Source organism: Salvia hispanica, chromosome 5, assembly GCF_029641045.1.
Source record: "Salvia hispanica isolate PSC_SH4W2 chromosome 5, Shi_PSC_v1, whole genome shotgun sequence".
Classification (NCBI taxonomy): domain Eukaryota; kingdom Viridiplantae; phylum Streptophyta; class Magnoliopsida; order Lamiales; family Lamiaceae; genus Salvia; species Salvia hispanica.
The window spans coordinates 20645101-20670628 of NC_142696.1; the positions used below are offsets into that span (position 1 = coordinate 20645101).

Sequence of the window (25528 nt, forward strand, 5' to 3'; positions counted from 1 at the left end):
TTTTATTGATTGATGGTCAAAATTTAATTTAATGTTAGTTTGATGTTGAGAACTTAAAGCAATGAGGTGTGTGGATTGATCACGTGATAGAGATGTTAATGTCTGTGATGCAACTTTTAAATTTAAAATTATTTACACGTCCCAATATAAGAAAACTTAAGCAATGAGTCATAAATCATAAAGTTTTTTACTCGAATCATAAAACAACTATAGATATTAAATTAAAAAATGGACCTCAGCCATATAAGTATTAAAATTTTATGCACAATCTTTTGATTTGTGTAATTACTCATTTACTCTAGCGGTATAAAAAAGTTTTATCATTATTCATGTTGATATAAAAGTTAAATTGGCTTGATTGATGTCATCCACAACTAGAGTTGTTGATGTGATCAAACATAAAATATTTATTCCCTAATTTTGAGTGGTTTCTACATGTTTTCGGACTTATAATAGTGTGTTATTCTCATTGTAGGAAGTGAAACGAGGCATGAAATGAAGCTCGGACTGAGAACAAGCTCATAGAAAAAGCCGTGTGAACTGGCTAGTTTGGCAGACTACCCAGTTCGCGATGCTAAGTCCAGAACCATTCCAGAGAGCCCAATTTTCAGTCTGGAACAAGGCACACAGTATTATTCACTCACGGACGTATGGTGAAAAAGGTCTTAATAAAATTAACAAATTAACAAATTGAATAATTTTTCCCCTTACAAATATCCTACTTAACTTTCATTAAAATTTTTGATGCAGTTAGTACCCAATATGTTGTGGGACAAAGGATTAGAATACTAGTTATATTATGTCTTTCAACAAAACAAATATAAGAAAAACCATAAAGAATATCATTGCATTCTTTCCATATATGTATCATACCAAATTACCAATGTTTTTGTTACACGTATTGTAATTGTAATACTATTAAATTTACAGCCTAAGTGTAACTCTCCAAATATTTATACTCTTCCGCAGACTTCCTACCAAATGATTGAGAAAAAAATGATTGACCAGCACAAACAAACTGGATATATTTTACAGAAATGAGATACCAAAAAATATGAACAAGAAAACAAAATGGATGGCGATTGGTGTATATCTAAGTAGTTGCTGTAGCAGTACTCCGTGGAAGATCAGATATGGGATTCATCTCAGTTTCTGCATTTGTTTCCCTTAAATTTCCAAATTTCTCTGCTTCTCTGGCAATATGAATATCGTTGGGTTTACAATGCTGTACAAATACTTTTACGACAAAACGAGGAACCATTCCTGCCACCACAATACCAAGCAAGCATACCCAAAATAACTTCGTCTTCGCAATCATGAAGAAAGCCCTGCATAAATATTCGTATACAAATTACTTCTACCTTTTTCTTTAAGAGTCAAGTATTTGTTGTGATCATGAATATAACAAATAAGTAGAAAAACTTTACCAGTAGCCAGGCAGGAAGGGCAAGGCATCGATGATCATGACACAGATGAAAGTCGCAAGTATAGATCCCCAGATGGCAATGTGAGTGATCGTGTACCATCTGATCACATCCATGGCCAGATGTATATTGACCAGAATCACGACTGCAAGTATCCAAAGATCCCCCAAGGCCGAAACGCCAACGGTGCTATCCCAGTAAGCAGCCAGAGGTATGAAGAAAGCAGCTACGCTTTGCCACATTGTGTCCAATATCGTGACCCAGAATAGCTTCCCATTGTAGCTTTCTCCCCTTTGTCCAGCCCCGTATAGTTGAGGATACTGGAGGAGGGTACCTCTACCTAAATCCTTGTCAAGAATTCCTACGACTATTGTAGGCAACGACGTGTATATTACTGAATAAAGCACAGAGCTCCAATCAGTGATTGCAGTTGTCAGGGTGAATCCAGTAAAGAGAACATACCTGGAGAGAAACACAAATTATCAGTAAATGTGCGATTTTAGCACTTGTGTTAAGGTCACCAAAAGGTTGCTTTTCCCCCTTACCAGAACAAAACAAAAACTAGAACGACATTCCTATAGAAATTGTACAATATCATGTAGCTGATCCGTTGATAATTCCAGTGTCCGTGTATTAACAATAGCGGGACCAAAAATCTGAACTGACCCATCGAGAAATCTGATGCCATGACGGCTTGCCTTCCCTCTTGGCCGCTGATTCCAATACCCACATCAGCCTTTTGAATCATGGAAACATCATTTGCTCCTGAGAGATAAGACAAATGATAAAACCGACAAAAAAATTATGCTTTGGTTTCTTTCCTAGAGATCCTTAACACAGGTACAAAGATGCTTACCATCACCTATGGCGAGGGTCATGTCATCAGTTCTGTTTTTTATGAGAGCTACTATACCGGCTTTCTGCAGAGGAGCCACACGGCAACACAATACTGCAGTACATTTGCTAGCTAACTCGAAAAGCTGCATAAAAGATCAAATACGGATATTAAATAACCTTCATATATGATAATCTAGTGTGAGAATGAATGCTTTTTGCCTCCATGTAAGAGTTACCTTTTCCTCGAGTTCAGTCTCTAAAATATACACAAGGCTCGTTCCATCAATAATTAAGGCAAGTTGATTAGTTCCAGCTCCATGGCCTCCGTCATTGGAATGGGAAACATTTGAGAGCTTCTTATACAGTTGCAAAGCATCATCCAAGTTCTTCCTACACGAGTCCTTAGAGTTGTTGTTTATCACTATCTGGGTCATCTTACTCGTTAGTAGCTTAGAGGAGTAGCCGATTGAGATGGCTGTTTCTTGCTTGTCACCGGTTAGAACCCAGACCTTGATACCAGCCGTTCTTAAAGACTCAATTGCTTCTGGCACACCCTGCTGCAGTTTATCCTCGATCCCAGACGCACCTAATAATTTAAGATTGTTTTCCACATTGTTGGCAACTTTACGAAGTAATTTTGCTCTGCCCATTAAGGCAGTGCTTGCTGACTCGTACGATGACTGCCATTGCTCAAATTCAGACGTACTGAGTTCCCGCATTCCAATGACAAGTGTTCGCAAACCCTTTGACGAATAGGAGTGAAGATGGCTCTCAGTTGCGTTAACCATGTTCAAGTTCAAGGATTTATCTATCACTTTGAACATGGTTGTATCAGCTCCTTTAACGAAAACCTTCACCGTCTGATCCGGGCATCCTACAATAACAGACATCCTCTTCCGATCACTGTCAAACTCGTGCAAACCCAAGACGTTGAACCTGTGCTGCCCATAAGGATATCATAAGAAGGTAAATACCAACAGGACTAAGTTTCAATTAAGAAAAATGAAAAGAATAAAGTGAATCGTCACAAAAAGACAGGTGAAACATATTAGTAGCAGAAGTTTTAGCTAGGAAATCAAGGATGACATGTTAATTTAAAATAATAAAACGAAAACAAATTTGCTAGTACGGAGTAATATTTAGTTAACAGTAACTAGACCTGAAAATTCATAAATCAAAAGTTATCAATTCATACATAAATCAAGGCTCTTTTCATTGACAATCTAAACCAGTGATCAATTTGTTTTTGGCTTTGATAATAGGAGTATATTATTCAGAAACTTTGTCACAGAAAAAGCTCATTAGCTCACCCAACATTCACATCATATGTCAATTCAATTTCCAATATACGACTAAAAATATCCGACTGAAAGATCGCATCATAGACCATGATCAAAAGAAGTGGATCTATATACAGCAATCGGAAAAGAAATAAAGTCTAAGTTACCTTTGCCTTTTCCCTTGAATGTCAATTACTATGTGACCAGAAGAGCGTTCAACAAGCATAAATCCATACGAGGCAGCAGCGTAGGCCAATGCCTGTTCATCAGGAGACTCCCCCTGATATTCTATCAATTTTATAGCAGGATCAGATGTCTCAACAGTGAGAGGCACGATGGTGTTGCAAGCAGCCAATGCCACGAGGAAATCATAAACATGTTTGCCTTCATTTGTATGTTCCATTTTTGACAAGTTGAGAAGGTCTTGATCAAGTTTTACTGTCATCTTTGGCCTTAAAACCATACCGTCAACTGATAACAAAAATGAAAGAAAATCGAAATGCTGAGCAAGAAAACAATTGAACATGCTATTCATGCAATATCTCTTGAACGCGTGTAAACAAAAGCATAGAGTGAAAGAGACAGAAATCTCATAATACCTTGAACTGAGTATCCTGTTTGCCAATCTTCAGTACTGATGTCCTTCCCATTGTCGTAGTCTACTCCTCCAACGCTTGCACACTGAAATTCCATCTTGTTCTCAGTCAGAGTGCCGGTTTTGTCGGAGAAGACATACTTTATCTGCCCCAAATCTTCATTTATGTTCAATGCCCTGCACTGGAATCTCGAATTGGTGGATTTGTCAAACATCCTGTCATCTCGGATCATAAAATAAGCTTGGCCAATACGAACAAGCTCCACGGATATGTACAATGATATAGGAATCATAACTTGGAAAACAATGACAGACATGAGGAACACAAAGAATATCTCCATTCCCCAACCATAATATTCGTATTTCTTAACTTCAGGCTCTGAGTAGTCATATTTCCTGTAGAACTGCATCAAGTACAACTCCTCTCTGTGGCGTCTCAACCAGGCACCATGACAGATGGAGACTACAGTACATAGTGCCACTAGAAAAATTGACAGGATGATGATCTCCTTGTTCATGCGCTTCTCGAGACGGCTTCTCTTGGATGGAGCTCCAGCATTGTTAAGCATTGCCTTAGTCTCCTTCCCAGCATAAACTGCAACACCAACTACCCAATCCGTGTTCTTCAGCTCACAACCGCGTAATATTATATTGGACGGTCCAAGAGAAATACGCTTTCCATCAATTTCCATGTTTGCCTGGAAACCATATATATTCCTATTTGGTTTCTCACACTTGATCAGAAGCCCACCTATGTTCCCCACAACTGGAGTTCTCATCTGAGTCTCCTGCTTTGCATACCGTGTCTTCAAATTCGACTCCCCGTCCAAATTTGTCGTCTGCACATATGCGACACCAGTAGCATCACTAGTTGAGAGCAACACCATATCACATGGAAGAGTTTGATTCCCGGAGACCTTAATGACCTCCCCAACACAAATGTCCTTCCATTTCTTATCCTCATACTCTCCATTCACCAAGACTGACGCCAGCCGGTTGTTCTCAATCCTATCCGACCTATGGCGCCTGTAGTCCTCATATGCGTCCTTAACTGCAGTGACAAAGAGCACCATGGCCAACGGAAGAATGGAAGCTTCCCGGCCAAAAACAGCCAACTGAGGTAGCTGATTGAGAATGGCAATCACAAGAAAGTATATGTAAGCTATCCGATGGAACTGCTCAAACAAATTCCTAGGCAAGAAAGTGAGGATACTATATTTGGAAGTCCTAATTGAATTCCCAGCAAACTTAAACCTCTGCTGATTTGTTCTACCAGGATCATTCACATACACTAACCTTGCATCCTCATCGTTGATCTCCTTATAAGATGAAGTAAACCCTCCAGAGCTAGCACCCCTCGAACCATACCTAACGGGGTTCGAACCCAAACTAGCCCCCCTAGAGCCATAGCTAACAGGGTTCAAATCATGCCCTTCTCTAAAGCTCACCCCCTTTATGGAGTGGGTGCTAGAGGACTTTGACTGAATGGAATGGGAGGAAGGATTCCTCACAAAATCACCACTCATTTCAATCTGGGAATCAGAATAAGGCTTTGACATAGAAGAAACAGGAATTGAACTATCAATATCAATAGGGAGCTCTTCTTTACCCGGTGTTCGAGGTGGAGGAACCAGCAAAGGCCATTGCTGTTGTGAGCCCTTCATCATCTCAGCATCACGCAGCTTGCAAATTCCCAAAAGTCAAGAAAACTGAAATCCACAGCCCAAGCAAAAAAACCAGCTTTACAGAATACAAACTCTAGAAGATGGGTAGAGGAAAAGAATGGTTTTTTAAAGAAACAATGAAGAGCGAAAAAATTGAAGTGGTCTATGGGAAGCTAGAGCTATAGCATTGGAAACCAACGCATTTATCACCATTGTTGGTTACGTGAAGAAGGATCGAGAAAATTCAAAGGTCAAACACATTACTCTTATTTTTCTATAAACAGGAAAATTGAAAGGAAGAGTCGTTTGTTGTTATTTTTTGAATTGCAATGGTCAAGCTCACCTCTTCCTACCTATGCTTCTAGAAGTAGAGCAAGGCCTGCTGCTATTATTAAACTGCATTCGCTACAGCAGCTACCTCATTATTCAAATGCAAACTTCACTTTATACTAATATCAACACTATTTTCACTATTTTTATTTCTCATTTTTAAAATAAAATAACTAAAATAGCACAATTAAACAATAAAAATAAAAATTACTTAGTTGATCCTCAGTTTTTTGTTACCAATGTAAAAATAGGCCACCTTATATTAATATTCAAAGACAAACCACATTACTAATAGAGTATATATCTAAATTATAATAAAAACAATTGCCATATCATCACGGAACATGACTTAAATAACAATGCCATGTGGATATTTAAAGTATAAAAGTAAAACATTTTAATACATCTCCCAATACACTAATACCCCATCACAGTGGAGACGTTTTTTTTCGACACGCGATTTAAGAAGAAATATATTAAGTGAGTTAAGTAATTGGAGAACAAAGTAAAAAATGAAAAAGGTTAACAAATGAATTGAAAATAAAGTAAGAGAGAGTAAAATAAGTGAAAATAAATGTGTTGATTTTTACTGAAAAGAAAAATGACTCCACTGCTATAGAACGTATGAAAATGACAAAATGACTCCACTGCTATAGAACTGATGGAGTATACTATTGCCATATAGATAATAGAAAAAAAAATTAAAGCTTTACCTAAATAGGGGTGATATCAATGGCTAACTCAACCTTTTATTGCTAACTACAAATAATTTAAAACCATTAGATTTGTAGAGATATAGTGGTCTATAAATTGTCATTTGTAATTTCATTTTATTATTATTATTTAAATTTAAAAAGATAAGAAAACTGCCAAATTTAGAATTTTTGATAAAAATGTCAATATAGTGTATTAAACATATCAATGAAATTTATTGAATACAACACAATTTAACATTGACATTGTACATGTATTATATATACATATTATAATAGTTACATTGACTTTAAGCTGTTGCTTGAAAAATATGAAAATTCAATAATTTTTTTAAAATTTTGACATCGGAACATATACAAGTAAGATCTCGTTACAATCCTTATAAATTATCTTTAATTTGATATATATTGTGTAAAAAAATAATTTAAATTAAGATAATTATAATTATTTAAAGTTTTGAGATATTTTTTTTAAAGTTAGTTATGACTAACTTTTGTTTCAATTGACATTAACACTCATTGACATTTTTTTTGCATTGTATTGGTGCTAATTGATGAATGATCATGTGCCTTGATTTTATGATCCAATATATATCATATAATTGTAGTTAGCAATTTAGGGATGAGTTAGCAATATAACGTACTCAACATAAATATTAGTATACTTTCGTTTCGTATTCTCAAAAAAAGAAAATAAAACACCAATATAATTGGCATATAGATATTCTTCTAAAAAAAGGAAATAAAAAACTAAAAATTAAATTTTAAATCCTATTTAAAGTCTAGAACTTTATGGTAATCATATTATGATTTAGGGATGAGTCAGCAATATAACGTACTCAACATAAATATTAGTATACTTTCGTTTCGTATTCTCAAAAAAAGAAAATAAAACACCAATATAATTGGCATATAGATATTCTTCTAAAAAAAGGAAATAAAAAACTAAAAATTAAATTTTAAATCCTATATAAAGTCTAGAACTTTATAGATATTAGTATCATGATTTCGAATTCTCTCTCCCTCGAGCTGAGACTTTTGCCCACGCGAAGGTCAATTATGAGTTGAGGGAACAGATCAGAAGATCCGTAGTTAAGATCAAACGCAAAGATTCAAGTAAAGTGGTGATTGAATCCAGTTCCTTAATTCCTACGGTACGTGAAGCTTCACGTGACAATGCATGAGTTGATTAAATTATGTAATTATATATGTAATTAATTGCATATATTTATATTTTAATCATATTTATGATTTTTTCGAGCATGCTAGCGTTCTAAACATGTTTAGGGTATGTTTAACTCTCGTGAAAACTCCTACAATTATTTGCATGATAGTGGGGCTTTCCTTTAAGTTTGTGTTACTCGATTATCCATAGTTTTATTGTTTAATTGAGATATTGGGCTTTTGGGTAGTGGGTTACTATGTTTGATGATGTTGTAGGTTTGTGGGAAAAGGGACGTACGAGGACAAAACAGTAAATTAACTCTAATATCTTAATTAAATACTCAAATTAATTTAAAATAAAAATAATACAAGTATTTTGCGGCGGACAGAGGGAGTAAATTTTTTTAGTGGATTTAGCTACATTTGACTCGAAAATTCTTGATAGGAGGTCATGTTGCCGTTGCAATGTGATAATGATCTCCACACCTTCCTCGAGAACTCATCACTGACTTAATTTCCAAGCCAAGTTCAGCAACAGTATGGAGTTTTGTCGATGGTTTCGCACAACTTGTTCAATCAGAACCAACACATTTCCCATCTCCTTCCTCTTCTTCAACATCATATCCATGACATGTAGGCATTCATTTCGTGTTTAAAATGACTCCAACCACAGACAATGTGTTACAGACTTAATTCCCAGATCGGTTGAGAGAACAACTGGTGTGCGATGTATAGACTAAATGGTGGGATATATAGAATAAATGAGCTCTATCTCCTAATATAGGAGTAGTATTTTGGGTTGAGTTCTCATGTATCAATTGGTGCTTTCATTGAGAGCCCAATTGACTCAGAGTGGTGGTCGGACAACGAACTCGCCGTGACCAACGAGTACGTTTGGGGCAACTCGGAGTGGTGACCCTGGAGTGATGGCCGGGCAAAGAATCCACCGTGACTAATGAAAACTCAGAGTGTTGGTCTGGCAACGAACCAATCGCGACCAACTTAGACGTCGACCCTTAAAGGAGGGTCAAATGTTACGGACTCAACCCACATCGGTTGAGAGAACAATTGGTGTGTGGTATATAAACTAAATGATGGAGTATATAGACTAAATGGACTCTCTCTCTTCTAATATACTAGTCTTTTAGACAAAGTTTTCCTATATCACAATAATCTACGAATAAGGAAGATCAATCAATTATGAGAAAAGAACATGAAATACGAACAACTACTAAGGCAATAAAACCTAGAGTAATTTTTTTTCACCCAAAAGCATAACAAGACCATTACAAAATTAAATCATCTCTCTGTCCTTCTCTATTATGTTAAATCATCTCTCTTAATCTTTTTAAAAATAAAATATTTTTATTATCTCTTCGTCTTTCTATTTTATCATTTTTCTATAGTTTATTCTCAATTTAACATTAATTTACTTTTTAAATCTTGTGCTAAAAAAGAAGACGCCTACTGTGAATGGATGGACGGAGTAGTACATTGTTAAGTAGGGAGTATATGAAATTCCCGAGACATCAGACTTATATATACAGACCATTATAGAAAGGCATTTGATTTGTTGAATGAGAAAGGTGTAGCTCACAAGTGCTACATCCATCACCACCACATTTCATTTCTTCCGATGAGGATCCGCGGGAATAAACCAACTCTCGCTTGCTCTGCTGCTCTCTCATCGCCATCGCCTTCATCCTCCATCTCATCAGATTCCTCATCAATCACCGCCGCGAATTCTTCATCCTCTTCATCCAATTCTTTCCCGCATCCGTCGTCGCATCGCTGGCACGGCCTCGATCTGCTGGTGAAGGCGATCCACCAAGTCACTGCCGGATCCGTCATCGGCGTCCCTTACATCCAGCGCCGCGTCACCATCCGGAGGAGAAGGAGGCGTGCTTTGGATTCCGCCCCCTTTTTGTTCGACCAATTGCCTCCCAGAAGAAGTTCCAAGAGAGTTTGTAACAGCAACCTGAAGAAGAAGATGATGATGAAGGAATTCTCGGTTTCGGTTCAAGATTCGGTTTTGCACTCATGGGTTTCGAGATCTGATCTCGGCGTGTTGAGGAATGGAGATTGAGAGGTGAAGATTTCTTTTCTTCTTGTTTAGCTGATAGAAACGCTTACTGTATTATTTATTGAGATTATTATATTTTATACTAGTTTCTAATTCAAGTGCTCTCTTTATTACTCTGTTCTTCATCTTATCAAGATTAATGAATTGGGCATCTAGACAATCCAAAATCAATCATCAACCAAGGTTAAGATTGAAATTATTAGTGATGTGCAGCTTTGAAATCCTAATGGATATTGGGATATTATTTTTCTGATCTGCTGCTTATGAATTAGATTGTACTAGATCTTTTGTTTGCAGTGGAACTGGATTGCCACAGAATTCATATGCAGAAATGATGATGATTTGTGGCCTGGCTTTCATCTCCTGCTTGATCTAGTGAGTCAGGGAATGTTAAACATTGTTAGGAGACATTTTCTTTTCATGTTTGATAGTATTAGAGCATCCGCAATGGTGCATAGGCCAGCCATAGGCCAGCCATTCTCTCCTCTGCCACGTCAACAACACTAAAAAAACCACCTGCCACGTCAGATTTAGGCCAGCCATAGGCCAGCCGCAATAAAAACAATTCAAAATATACTACATTTACGGAATTAAAATTACGATTAAAATACGGAATTAAATTTAGACACGTGTACGGGAAAATTCATTAATTGCATTTTAAAAAGTTACATAGATAAAAAAAAAAAGTACATGCATAATAAAGAAAAAAAACTATCGTCGTGCAGTCCTCCGTGCCCACAACTCTTCAATTATATCCTTTTGGAGTTGAACATCCACTTGGCGCATGCTGGCAAATTCCTTGAGTCGGCCGGCTTCATCGAGGGATACCCCCTGTCGTACACTAGGGGTGGCCGTTCCGTGGCTTGGACCGGCTTCATCGTCACTGACCCAACTAGTCAGTTGTACGCCTTCGTCTTCGACGATCATGTTGTGCAGGATAATGCAGGCGTACATTATCTCGGAAACGCATCCGACATCCCACAAACGCGTTGGGCCCTTGATTGCCGCCCATCGAGACTGGAGCACACCAAATGCGCGCTCCACGTCCTTGCGCGCCGACTCCTGTCGTTGCGCAAAGTAGGCCTTCTTTTCATCACTTATTTGTCGGATCGTCTTCACAAAGACCGGCCACCGAGGGTATATCCCATCCGCCAATTAGTAGCCCATATCATGCCGGTTGCCGTTGGCCACGAATGAGACGGCTGGACCGACGCCCTGGCACTTCTCGTTGAAGAGGGGAGACGAGTTCAGGACGTTGAGGTCGTTGTTCGACCCGGCTACCCCAAAATACGCATGCCAGATCCACAGCCGGTAATCAGCTACGGCCTCGAGGATTATCGTGGGGTTCTTTGACTTGTAGCCGGTCGTGTAGGCCCCCTTCCAGGCAGTCGGACAGTTCTTCCACTCCCAATGCATACAGTCTATGCTGCCTAACATCCCGGGGAACCCATGCTTCTCCCCGTGCATCTGCATCAAATTCTGACAATATTCGGGAGTAGGGCTTCGAAGGTACTGCTCACCGAAAATGCTGATCACGCCCCCACAGAACTCCTTCAGACATTTCAGGGCTGACGACTCACCGATGTGGAGGTACTCATCCCACATGTCTGCCGCGCCTCCGTAGGCCAACTGCCTGATTGCCGCCGTACACTTTTGGATAGGGGTGTGGCCGGGTCTGCCATCCGCATCGTGCCTGAAGCGGAAACACATATATTGACGCTCCAATGCCCGAACGATGCGCATAAACAACTCCCTGCGCATTCTGAAACGCCGCCGGAACATGTTGGCGGGAAACCGCGGGTACTCTGCAAAGTAGTCCTCGTACAGCCGCTGATGTGCAGCTACGTGATCCCGATCAATCACTGCTCGGTGGTGGACAACTGGTGGAGGAGGGCGAGGTATCGCCTGCTGTTCCACCATACGCATGTACCGCTCCATCCCGCGGTTCATGTAGGCCTTCATAGCCTCGTTCATCCTCCGTTCGTACTCCTCAGGATCCCCACCACTACCGCTACCGCTACCACCCGCGTGATCCATCGCTCGATGATGCTCTTGAACAGAAAGTTAGAGAGAGAGAAAACTCGTTAAAACAAGTGGTGCAAATGAAAATGAAACGAAAATCGCGTTTATATATGATTTAAAAAAAAAAAAAAAAAAAATCGAAAATCGGCGCTGGCCGATCGGGCCTCCACAATGGCGGCTAGCCGATCGGCTAGCGTTTCGGCCAGCGACGAGCGATCGGCGAGCCCACGCCGATCCGCTCGCCGATTTTGCGCTGGCCGATTGCAATGGTTCGGCTAGCCGATCGGCCAGCGCGATGAATCGGCTAGCCGATCGCTAGCCGACCATTGCAGATGCTCTTATACATTACTGAGATTGAGTATTTTATCTCTATTACTAGAATTATTGAATCCTACCTCTTGAGTGAAATATGAAATCCTCACTGCCTTTTGTGTTGAAAAAGAGAAGTTGGAGTTAGAAGTATGCAAGAACTTTTGTGGTGGATTTTCACAGTATGAAAACAACAGGATAGCATGACCTGGGACTTAAGTGTATAGATCAAAGGAGATCACAAAATGCATGGAACCATAAAAAATCTGTGTTGTGTGCTGTGCTATTTTTAATCTCATGCGGTTTAGTTTTTGCTCCGTTGACATATGTGCTGTGTCTTGCTCTACTCCCATTCTCATATTCTGGAAAAGTCTATGGAACATGTACTATGTTCTACAGAATTTATGTTTGTGAGATTGAGCCCTGTTGTTAGAGTTGGATGGCATACATTGAGAAGAGTTGTAATAGTGGTTTGGCTAATTCATCATGCTTACCATATTACAAAGAGTAGTACGTCGCTCAACAATTTATATACTGAAAGATTAGAGTGTTGACTGGTCTGAGCACCTAGGGTGCAGGCCAGTGCAGACTGATTCGAGAAATTAAAGGTTGAGTTAATAGGCGCATTTGCCAACTGCGATGGAGCAATGATATGCAACACCAACACCAATACTTGTTTCTCCATCAAGTATTGGATGTCGACAAAATTGAAACAATATAATTATAAATCAAGTCAAATACTAGTACATAACAATATGAAAAGAATGCGATTTTGTTTCAAACAACATAAATTAATTCAGATTTTATATAAAAATACTAAAATTATCTCATTAATAATATCATAATAATGGTAATGGGTTATACATATGAAGCGGCGTCACTTTGTTTTCATGAGATAAAAATCAATAATGCTATATAATAGTAGTACTAAAATTCAGCATTACTAACTGTCCTTAATTTTAATTCAGTTTACTCATTCAATTAATAAAAATGTCGTCAACAGGTCATCGCGCTGGGATTAATCTAGTAGTAGTATAAAAGTATGAACAATCTTCCATTCACTTTTTTTTCACTCAATTTCTTTAACAAAGTCGAACAGTTTTTTAAATTTAAATCGGTTCAAAATAGGGTATTTATTCCCGGAGGGAGAGAGTATATGTTGTGTGAATAAGCTTGGCATCATGTGATATCATAATTTCTACATACTCTAAGTGACATTTTTCTTTTTGAGATTTCCTTATCTGATTGATAGATTTCCTTATCTGATTGATAGATTTCCTATAATGGAAACATTATTATCACTCTCCACTCAATTTACGAAACAAAAACTGTATAAATTCTCGTGTAGAGAGTATTAATTTTGTACTAATACATACAGTTAAATCCCTTAAACATGCTAGGTAATTACCGAAAATAAAAATGAAAATAAACAAAAGTTTAGTATGCTCAGCCCGCTATGCAAATGGGCTGGGTTGAGCCCATTTCTCTATACCCAACAACGAGAAGTAAAATTTGCTGAAGAAATACCAAACATTTTGGAATTCAATTGAGCAATCGCCGCTTATCACTGTAGTTATGTCAATGCGATCGATTTACCGGGGTTTGAGGAGGAATCATTCGCGTTTTTGCTCGCATTTGCACTCTCATGCTACTAGTTTTGGTCAGCCTTCATTTCCCCTTTACTTTTTACCCCCTTTTGCCAAATATTAGTGTGATTTAGAGATTGTTGTGGTGTTCCATCGCGATGTGAGTATAATCTGGTAAAACATGCAGCTATGTGTAATACTGTATAATATTTTTGAGTCTGCTTTTCCACTTTTGCTTTAGGTTTCAAGGAAGTTAGGGAGGAGGACAAGAGTCAGATGGTCGGCAATGTTTTCACAAGTGTAGCATCGAGTTATGATGTCATGAATGATTTAATGAGTGGTGGGCTGCATAGATTGTGGAAAGAAAGGTTGGCTGTGGCTGATGTATTTCTTGATTTGATTATTGGATCATGAGCTGATCTTCATATGTAGTAGTATTTCTTACTTTAATGTGCTTACTTTGTAGGTTGGTTTCCAAGTTGAATCCATTCCCGGGAATGAAGCATCTTGATGTGGCTGGTGGAACAGGTGATTTATAAGTATGGAGATAAGTTTGATGAGTATAAAGAGTCCACTTTATGAAATTCCATTCAAACATGTTTGTGCCAACACTATGAAGCTAAAAAAATATTTGATGCATATGCATTCTCAAAAAATACATCACACTGTTATTGTTAATACGATCGTTCATTTGCATTTCCACTTTCCTATCATGTCAGAATCTAATCTTGAAAATCACATAATAGTGCCATCCTGATTGACAGATTTTTCTGCCAAATCTTGCACATTCATACGTTAAAAAAGTTTTTATTGTCTGTTCTGGTTTCTTCGAGGCACTATAAAGGGACTATAACAAGCAAGAACCCCTGATTCCGATCGCTAGATGTTAGATTTTTTGATAATGAAGTTTTCGTTCGTATGGATAAGCTGTATAAAGAAGCAGAACAAATACCTATCAATATGTGCATATATGTTTATGTAGATCATGTTTGCAGTGCACTCAGAGCAAGGGGATACCCATGCAGAATTTGGAGCCATTTTGTTCATGTTGCGTAAAATTTGGAGCTAGTCATATCTATAGTCAATGCCACTTATCTACTAAAAATCTCTTCACCGTTTGAATTGATATGCTTTCTCGCTTTCGTTTCTGTTTTCATTTTAATGAAGTGGAAGATTGTTTCATGACATTTTATTCTTTTGATAGTTAGACCTGTTTGGTGTCATATTAGCTGCTTGGGTAAGGAGACTCTCTAATTTTACAGGGGATGTTGCTTTCAGAATCTTAGACAGTATCCATGGTGTTGCACGCAGAGCTGTAGGAGATATTCATGATGATAATCTACTTGAAGAAACGCAAATTTTTGTCTGTGATATTAACCCCAACATGTTACGTGTTGGCAGAAAGAGGGCCCAGGAGAGAGGTAAGGCAATACTTTTTATTTTCTGTATGCCACTTATGCAAAATGAAATCTCATATCGCTAACATAATGTTTCTGTATATATCAAGTCTGATTCAGTTTCTTAATGGAGTGTTCCCTGTATCACTGTCAGGGTTGGGAGACAGTAAATCTCTCATTTGGGTTGAAGGAGATGCGGAAAAATTAACATTTAGTGATGCTTCAATGGATGGTTATACAATTGCATTTGGAATAAGGAATGTAACACATATAGAAAAAGCTCTCGCAGAAGCTTACAGGTTACCCTCTGATTTTCAGTCCCCCCCCCCCTCTTTTTTCTCTATTTTGAGTTCCTTTTTTCTTGAGTTCCTAAGTTCCTTTATTTTTGTTCATTTAGATGCTAGTTTGGATATTCTAACTTGTGCTTATTGTATGTCAAAGGGTGCTTAAACCAGGAGGGAGATTTCTTTGTCTAGAACTCAGCCATGTGGAACTTCCAATTTTCAAAGATTTGTAAGCGTTACCAATATACTAATACAACCTCTATTCTGCTCATACTGTGCATATGTTATGTAGCATTGTCAGTGTCATTATCATTACCACATAATTACTTTTGTATGTGGAGCCAAACTCTCATCTCTCATACCCAGTTATATCAAACTCTTGTTGCTGTCTTTTGATTAGTGCATTCCTTTTGACGGTACATGCTTCTGTAAGTAATAGATGGCTCAAAGGGATTTTATCTTGACATTGTTTTTGTTACAGCATGCAATGTATTATTGTCCTCTGTATGGCATTTCTTTTTGCTAATCACTAGTCTTATGGTGAATTTATTGGTCAAAGAAACTGAATTAGATGACTCTTTCTTACATATCTAAAATCAATGCATTTTAGTTATAGATTCACTGTTCTACAGCTTAGGCAAGTTTCTGGCTCCCCGATATATATCCTCTGATACTTACCGATTAATGTTTATCTTTCAGGTATGATTATTACTCATTTTCAGTCATCCCGAAAGTAGGAGAGCTGGTTGCAGGTGATCGTGAATCTTATCAGTATCTGGTAGAGAGTATCCGCCGCTTCCCCAAACAGGTACACTTTCACTGATTCATAAAACCTGCCGAATATCTTCAGATCCACTTTCTTATTCTAGATCCATAAATTTGGTCTCATTGATGATAAGTAGAACACATCAAGCTCATGATACTTTTTGTATGATCATCAATCCTTTCCTGTTTGATAATTGCCGGAACATTACCTGATGTGGTGTATTCATGTTATTGTTTGCAACTGCAGGAGAAATTTGCGACGATGATTGCAGAAGCTGGTTTTCAGAAGGTTGAGTATGAAAACCTTGTGGGAGGCGTCGTTGCCATTCATTCAGGGCTCAAGTTTTAGGATTTGTGCATTTTCTGTATGATGTGTATGGTGTTGATTACTCCTGTTTTGGCCGTCGGATGAAATAGAATAGCTCGCGAATGTTGTGTAGAAACTAAAGCGGGACTGTGAATGTAGAGAGGAAAGTCTTAAACCTAGTTCAGAAACGACTTGTGTTTCAAATGGTTAAACAATACCAATAAATATGAAATCTATAATAATTGCCTTTTTTTGATTGATATGATCTTGTTGAGTTGAGGTAGTGGAGGAACTATCTTTGAAAGTGAGTTGCTGATTCGGTGTTATGCTAATCATATCGTCAACGAGTTTCACGAATCAAACTAAGATGATAGTAATATTAATAATGACAACCTTATAACTGAGTAGTAGTACATTTTAACTGCTGAACATTATCCACTATTTATATACTCACTCACAACAAAATTACACAAATGGAAATATAAGCAGAAGCCTTTTCATGCTCTGTTCTTGCACTTCTCCACTGCTCTGGGTGCTGCAATTAAGATAAAAAAACACTATCATTATATTAAGAAGAAAAAAGGAGAAATGTTATTAAACTTGCCTAGATCTAGTTTGTGCTTATTAACATTAGTTAAAAAAAGATAACACTCCTTAAACTTCTTTACTTTTTTGTGTAAACGGACAATCGAATCGAACAATACCAAGTCCAATGGCCTCCGAACTCTTCATTATCCTGAGACGTTTGCATGAATCAACGAACATCCTGGTTTTAAAAAAAAGAGGTAACACATAAATATTAATAATATAAAAAATAAATGCAAGATAATGAAATTTATTGGAAGTTTGAGTTGAAAAATACCCCCATGGAACATCTCCAACAAGCATCCAGTCTCCATCTTTATCTTGATAAGTAGGCACATAGTCAGACCCATTCAAAAGGTCAATCAATTTGCTCTCACACATCAACTCCTTCACCCCACAATCGCCTGCATCATTCAAATAAATTATTTGAATATAATATAGATCGATGCATCTTACTATTATAATGATATTACTATGATTATAATGTTCATTTTTAAAAAGTTACTACCTCCATTTAAAAAAAAAAATTAGTTACTCCACATTTTTTTCATTTTAGACTGTACCAATAGCCTCTATCACTTTTTTTCTCCGTCTTTTATTTACTTTACCAATTTTGAATCAAAATTCATATAGTTAATAATTACCGATTGTAGAGGAGGTGAACATTTTTCCGAGAGCTTCAGAAAGTTGTTGGTAGCTATTGTACATTTTCAAGTCCACTTTCCGGAGGTACGGTGCCCCATCTAGGCTGACTTTGATAAACGCGGCCGCAGCGCCACTTTCGCCGCCGCTACCGTCCTTTTGGACTGCAAGGGTGTTCTTTCTGAAGGATCTAACTGGTGGCCAACCAACTACTTGGGCCCTAAATATTCAAACCAACTTAATTAGTCCATCTATTTAAATTCCAACACTACCAAAAAATATCGCTATCATATTTTCCTAACAACCAATATATTATTTCGTAATTAACAGTAGTATAAAACAAGAAAGTATAGAATAGAGTTCAAATAAAAGCGCACATAAAATTGGGTGCATGTTGTGTCGAAAATGGTTGTCGCTTTCATTCAAATATTGGGCCAAAGGAAATAAAGAAAGATTCCAAATGTTTTGTTTGGTTATTGGAGTTTGACAGACAACCAAACATGTCCTCGCCTATTATCTTCCCACATTCACGTGTCCCACTTTAATCAAACCCACATCTTTTGAATTTCCCTCATTATTTTATTTCTCTATTATTTGAATAACACAATAGCTTAAGTTATGGACTACTATTTTTATGATGGAAATTTTTGACTGATTCGATTCTATATTTTCACTTTCTTTCTTCCATTTAAACTATACCTCTTTTACGACAATATTTGCATGTGTGCACTACACAAAAACTAACAATTTATGTCATAATTTAAACAGATAACAGCTAAAATGTGTTGTATGTAAATTACTAAATCATCCACAAAAATTAAATTAAATAAGAATAATTACAGATATAACAATATTTCTTTTATACATGTAACTAACAATTTTTTTTATCATGAGACTCGAATTTCGAAATGCTTTTTTATCAATTCAAGTGGCATCAAGTAGCCAAGATCAACATCAATTGCAAAAGTCGAACATATGTATAATATGTCAATCACTATGCGCATAATGTAGTAATGATTAAACTGAGAAAAAGAGGAATATCAAACCAAAAAAAAAAAAAACAGAAAAAATGAAAAATGAGAGCAACCAATTAACTTACTTAGCAGGTGGCTTTGCAGTGATCTTTTCCTGTTGGTGATGAGGAGATGATGAAGAAGCCATGGATGCATTCAAATTGAGCTTCAAATCTATAGTTTGAGAAAACTCTCTCTTCAAACAACCACCGGGTAGCCCTAGCCTCAGCTCAGTCTCCTCGTACTCGAGCCGATTCTCGTGATGCTTCGTCCCCATTAGTGCAAACTTCTCTAGCAGATGCTGATGTTATAATACAAACTTTACTCTACTTGTACAACTCTAGCTTTCTTTGTTTGATGAAATGAATATTATGGAAGAAGTGGTGGATATAAGAAATATGGGGTAATTATTTAGTGCTTTTATTTCATTAACATAATTTGGAGGGATAAGATGTGGCCGCGTGGAGGGATGTGATTGGAGGGCATTGTCGGAGAAATAATGACGTCATTAATGACGAAAATTGAACCATAATTGTATTGAATCCAACAGACCAGAGGAGATATGGAGGAGTTGGTATTTTATCAACAGACAGATAATCCTGCTTTTGTTTATACAAATACTATAAAGTTGCCAACTTGCAAAGATTCTTTTCTTTTTCATACTATTGGTTACGATCTCTATTTATTTATACATTTTTGTAGTATTAAATTATAGGTCCAACATATTTTCAGTTGTTTTCGGCCAATGTGCTGACAATTAAGCAACAGGCGTGTGTTAGGTCGGCTTTCTAGTATATAAAATGTTTTGATTTTAGTCGTAGTATAATATAATGTGTTGGAGCATTAATATTCTTCTATGTTTCAATATTTATGTCACTACATTTTGTATACAGTTTTATTTTCTGCCAAGATAATATTTTTCTAACAATTGTTTTATTTTTATATAATGAAAAAAAACGGTTACAATTCAAGAACCACATGAAAACTTTAAGATCGCACAGATCACTATAACCACAGTTGCTACAATACCCATTTGGTAACCGCTCATCCGAGTCAATGGTTAAAACTCGCAATTTGAGTGGAGCAACATGTAGCAACAATCGATGGAGTCTCAAGTAAGTGGGTGTATAGATAGGCTCGAATAAAGAGCGGGCCTCATAATAAATGTAATGAGCTACTTTTGAAATGGTTCACAAAAATATACAGCTCCATCACACTAGATCGTTGTTGTTAATATGTTGTTGCTCCAGTAAAATTTGTCATAACTATTCATGTGCCAAGAATGAAATGCTCATTACCTGAGTCCACCCTTGCTCATTAAGTCTAATTTATACACTCAGAGTTCGACCTCCAACAACTTCTTTTTTTTGAAAGATTAGCAAATCGGTAAGTTTGGTATATGTCATGGTTTTAAAACGCCAATATAATTGGAATTTGGTCTAAATCATATAGCCTTGATTGTTATTCACCTGAAATAACAACCCTTGTTTTGAAAAGAAACAAGATTTTAAAGTTAATAAACCATATCAATCAAAAAGACTAACTAAATTAGCCATTATAATTGGAATTTGGTCTAAATCATACTCAGTATAGCCTTAATTGTGATTTACCTGAAATAACAACACTTCAATTAACAACCCTTGTTTTGAAAAAAAACAAGATTTTAAAGTTAAAAAAAGACCATATCAATCAAAAAGAATAACTCAATTATTTAGTGGGTACAGTTTGCAAAATCACAGTAAAATAAAATCTATGAAAAACATACTACTACTATAAACTAAATGTATTTTTTAAAAAAAGAATTACGGCGCAGCCGCTCCCATTGCGATCACACTCATAAAGTCATAATTGAACTAGTTACAAATTTTAGAAAGCATAAAGTTGATAAGTATTTTTCTGTAGAACAACAGCGAAATCATATTATTGAAGGAAAAATGAGGAGAAAATGAATTCAGAGAAAAAGCAGAGCACCCACACACACACAAGTGGAAAAGGACATCGCCATTATCATGTGATGTGTATGCTTGATTCAACCCCAACAAAATGTATGAATTAACATATTGGCCCAACACAGCTCACACAACACTGCAAATTTGTCATCTCATTCTTTATCTCATTTATTAGCAAACATTGGTTCTTATCCATACTAGTTGTATTTTTTAGATAAATGTTTACAAATATGAGTTGGTTTGAACGCTCCGATCTATTGCTTTATTTATTACTCCTTTAGTTAATTTTAATTAGCTATTATATTTAATTATTTAAGTTCTGTGAAAGTTGAGATAAGAATGAAATTTAGATGAACAACAATGAGAATGTAAAATTGAATTGAGAATCAGAGAACTTAAACAAGAATAATGATAAGTTTGGAACAAATGAATTACGTGGTTCGGTTCCAAGACCTACATCCACAAGAAAGAAAACACCCGATCCTTCTTACTCGCAATTACAAATGGTTACAAACAATCAAGCTCAACAATGAGCACTACACACTGGATTGAATCACAATCTGATTCAATATTCTACACTTGAAAATGCAATCAAAGTAAGACGAAAACCTCACAAATCACAATGTGTTTTACACACCAACTCACTAAGAATAAAACTAACTTCAAAAACTAAAATTGTGTTGCTTTACTCTGAACTTTAAGTTGGTCTAAACAGCATCTCTAATCTGCTGCACTGCTGCACAGTTAACCACTTCACTAACCAACTCCAACCTTGAAGCTCTGTCATCTCTGTCATTTATCAACCATGTGCTGAATTTCGGCAACATGTTTTTATCGGTAAGTTGTAAGCCTTGCGGTTCGAGGTGTCTGAGGTGCATGAACACTTTATATTTGTTCGTTTGGTCTGTAAACTGAAGCTTTAATTCCAAGCTTATTAAATTAACGGTAAAAACAAGAAAAGGAAATATGACTAATCCATTAAATTATGAGTCGAATAAAATTTTTTAAACACGGATAATAATGAGCAAAAATTTAACCATGCTATAAAAAAAATTATATAATGATGATTGTAAATTTTATAGCACGATTCTATGGTCTCCTATAACTTTTAATTCAATAAAATTGAATTATTCAGTGTTTCGAGTTAAATTTTTTCTTTATTTAATGATCTTGTATATGTTCTGATAATATGTAGTACTATATAGATAATAAAGGAAATAAATCACGTGAACTTAGTACTATAAATTAAAATGAGTGGCAAGTTCAGTGACTAAATTTGTATAGACATGGAGTATATAGATAATGAAAGAATAAAAAATCAGGTATTTGTTTCAAACAGGCGCACATATGTATAAGTTATAATAGTATATAAAAAAGAAAATTTGCGATGTCGCCGCATGTGACATCTCCGGCAAATAGGCGGCAATGAATTATACTCCCTCCGTTCCATAATGCATTTCATTTTTTTCACTCATTTTAAAAAAATGATATTAAATAGTTAAAGTGGAGAGAGAGTAAAGTAAGAGAGAATAATATAGAGAAGAGTCTTATCTACAATATTCTCTCTCTTATTTTACTTTTTCTCCACTTTAACTATTTATAATTATTTTTTCAAAATGAGTGAGCAAAATGAAACGCCTCTGTTACTATGGAACGGATGTAGTATATATCTAGTCATGATCATGATCTGCTCGCAAAATATTCAGTCCCACACTTAGCTCATGGCTCATCGGGTGTCCGTGTCTTCATCTCGCACTTGCAGAGCTTCCTCAGTGACATGATTCCATTCGTCTCTACCTCATCATCCATCATCTGCTCAAGAAACATTAGGTAGTAGGACTATTTATTTATACCAGCAACTACTAGAAAGAATCTCCAGACAATTAAACATTTTCCAAAGCGAAATTCATAACAATCCCGGTTTAGAATTGTAGACTGAGCAAATTAACTTAACTACTTTAGTATCCCAAATCTAGAGTAGAGGTGCCCACGGTTCCGGAATCACCGGTTCCGGTTTTGGAAATTGTTGAACCGGAACCGAACCGCGAGGGTGTTTTGCGGTTACGGTTCCGGTTTCAAAACCACCGGTTTCGGTTTCGGTTCGGAACCAACGGCTTTCCGGCGGTTTTTCACGGTTCCGAACCGCCGATTTTGTTGCGGTTTTTGTTGTTCCGGCTTGATTTCATGGTTTTCCGGTGGTTTTTCGCGGTTCCTGTTTGAAACCGTCCGGAACCGACAGTTCTGGCACGGTTTCGGTGCAAAATTTTTTGAACCTGACCGGACCACGGTTAAAAAAATCGACGGTTACGGTTTCGGTTTTAACCGCCGGTTCGGTAAATTAACCTTGGGCAGGTCTAGTCTAGAGCATACGTCAAAAGCAAGTATGGGTTGAAATAGAATAATCTAAGAACTCCTTACTGTCAGTAAAGGAAAAGATAATAGCGTCAAATCATAATATGTACCCAAGAATACTTGGAGCACAAATTCTACCACGTTTACTTACTTTGTAATCCCTATAAAGAGGGTCTCATATCATTCAATAAAATCATCAAGGCAATACAATATACTACTATTCCTAAAGCCATTCTCGTTCTTTAATTTTAGTATGTACATCTCCCCATTTCAATTCCATTGTTCAACACTTAATTTTAGTATTTATATCTCGCCATTTCAATTCCATTTTTCAACACTTATTGTCCAATAGAGCAGTTTGTGCACTAGAGATATTAATAAAACTGCACTAATAGGTGTCCTAATAGTAAGCAATAATATCAGTATGCACAAAATGAGTTTACCTCTGAAAAAATTGCTAGGCTTTGGTCAGTCCATTACAAAAGAATACCGCTTTTTTCCAGCTTGGCAGGCTAAAATATATTCCTTCATTTTATATGTAGATAGATACCCAGCTGAAATAACAGCATATTATAAACGTGTAGTTAGAGCACTCCCAATGGGCTCGGCGTTAAACTCTTTCGCCGGCCAATGGGACGATTTCGGCGAATTCTCGGCGTTATTCCTCCCGAATTAACGCCAACCGGCGATCCATCGCCGAAACATCGCCGAACCATCGCCGCCCACTGTGGGCGCGATTCGGCGATGTTCGGCGATAATTTTTTTTTTTTTTTTGGGCGCAGGTTACGGAGAAGTACACGACCAACAAGACTGCCTCGATGAAGGACCATGGCAGTGAGGCGATCCGCCGGCATTGGGAGCGCCTCATGAGGGACTGCGCCCATTTCAACGGTATATATTCTAACTTGATGACGAACATGACGAGTGGCCAGAACGAGCACATGGTCCGAGATGAGGCCATCCGGATGTATAGTGGCCAGTTCTTGTCGAAGGGCTTCAAGTATTGGAAAATCTATGATAGGCTGAAGGATCTCCCTAAATTCCGGACGGAGATGCACAGCGCGCTGCACGGGAAATCGGTGCGCTCGCGACTTAGCGGTGCGGAGAGTGAGGGCAGCGCGATCCCCATCGACTTGTCTGAGGATGGTCCGCACGAGCGCCCTGTAGGAGCGAAGAAGGCGAAGGGGAGGCGGAAGGGGAAGGGCACATCATCAGATGCCCAGTCGGAATCCCCGTTCTTACAACAAGCCACGTTCTCTTCCAATGCCGCCACTCTGGCGCAGTTGTACACGCTGTACTTCACCGGCGGCGGAACCCCAGAAGAGAAGCAGTCCCTCTGGTCGACCATCCAAAATATGAAGATCAAGATGGACCTCTCGCCGGACGCTCCTCCCTCTTAGTTTTTTAAATCCTTGTTTTTTATGGTTTTTTATTTGTAGTTTTTTTTTTCTCGTTGTATTATATTTTCCAATGATTAATACAACGACGAATTGTTCATTTATAAATCTATTTATTAAACACATTTGTAGGGAAAATTAAATAATATTAAAAATGATGATGTAAAAATGAAATGTTGAGTTAGGGAGAAATAAGGGAAAAACCATTGGAGCAGTTGGCTAAAAGTTGGCTAAAAACTGTGGATAAATTTTGATGATGATGTGGCACTGATGTGGCAGGAGTTAGGGAGAAATAAGAGAGTTTTTAGGGAGAGGATTGAGAGTGCTATTATGTAATCGTCTAAGCACTAACTACTTTTTGAAAAACACATCTTACAATTACGTACTTTATTATTGAACTCATTTATTATATTAGTATTAATTAACATATTAATGAATCTTTCATAACATATTAATGAATCTCATAACTTCATAAAATACATATATTAATCAAGTACTAGTATTTCTTACTTATCACGAATCAATTTCAAGATAGGAGTAGTTAATATGCTACAATCATTTACTTAAAAAATAGACTTAAAAAATAGACGGATTCAATACCGTTTAACTTAATAATATTAAAACTTTTGTCATTCATACGATCCAATCAAATTACATTGATCATGCACGATTAGAGTGAGAATGTACTGTATATCTTATTGAAAATATCACACAGTATGCAATCAAAAATATCATATTGTTATTTTTATTGAATTTTTTGTTATACCATCACGATATATCTATGTTTCGGTATGGAGCTTTTCCAAAATATTGTTATACCATACTATTTC

General features: G+C 37.0%; 3 protein-coding genes across 8 annotated transcripts; 1 reads left to right on the top strand and 2 right to left on the bottom strand.

Moving 5' to 3' along the window:
• Positions 1–833: 833 nt before the first annotated feature.
• On the bottom strand, positions 834–6155 carry ALA1 (aminophospholipid ATPase 1). Of its 4 annotated transcripts, none has more exons than XM_089059451.1 (8): positions 5746–6155; positions 4141–5668; positions 3709–4012; positions 2498–3197; positions 2281–2404; positions 1970–2189; positions 1428–1886; positions 834–1328 (listed from the first exon to the last, which is right to left on the bottom strand). In XM_089059451.1, the coding sequence occupies exons 2-8, from the start codon at positions 5660–5662 to the stop codon at positions 1094–1096; spliced, it is 3564 nt and encodes a 1187-aa protein (XP_088915577.1). In that variant the 5' UTR covers positions 5663–5668; positions 5746–6155; the 3' UTR covers positions 834–1093. The 4 variants fall into 4 exon arrangements, with proteins under 4 accessions (XP_088915577.1, XP_088915578.1, XP_047942457.1 ...); XM_089059452.1 differs by having other exon boundaries at positions 4141–5260; positions 5746–6151; XM_048086500.2 differs by lacking the exon at positions 5746–6155 and having other exon boundaries at positions 4141–5260; positions 5433–5562.
• Positions 6156–13869: 7714 nt separating this feature from the next.
• LOC125188813 (2-methoxy-6-polyprenyl-1,4-benzoquinol methylase, mitochondrial) lies at positions 13870–17020 on the top strand. 2 transcript variants are annotated; one of them, XM_048085867.2, is made up of 8 exons: positions 13870–14081; positions 14249–14375; positions 14474–14535; positions 15270–15428; positions 15559–15703; positions 15846–15917; positions 16388–16496; positions 16701–17020. In XM_048085867.2, the coding sequence occupies exons 1-8, from the start codon at positions 13997–13999 to the stop codon at positions 16800–16802; spliced, it is 861 nt and encodes a 286-aa protein (XP_047941824.1). In that variant the 5' UTR covers positions 13870–13996; the 3' UTR covers positions 16803–17020. The 2 variants fall into 2 exon arrangements, with proteins under 2 accessions (XP_047941824.1, XP_047941826.1); XM_048085869.2 differs by having other exon boundaries at positions 14041–14167.
• Positions 17021–17117: 97 nt separating this feature from the next.
• Positions 17118–19387, bottom strand: LOC125188814 (auxin-responsive protein IAA16-like). 2 transcript variants are annotated; one of them, XM_048085870.2, is made up of 5 exons: positions 19087–19387; positions 17990–18207; positions 17623–17749; positions 17429–17526; positions 17118–17295 (listed from the first exon to the last, which is right to left on the bottom strand). In XM_048085870.2, exons 1-5 carry the CDS (start codon positions 19275–19277, stop codon positions 17258–17260), a joined length of 672 nt encoding a protein of 223 aa, XP_047941827.1. In that variant the 5' UTR covers positions 19278–19387; the 3' UTR covers positions 17118–17257. The 2 variants fall into 2 exon arrangements, with proteins under 2 accessions (XP_047941827.1, XP_047941828.1); XM_048085871.2 differs by having other exon boundaries at positions 17465–17526; positions 19087–19386.
• Positions 19388–25528: the final 6141 nt, after the last annotated feature.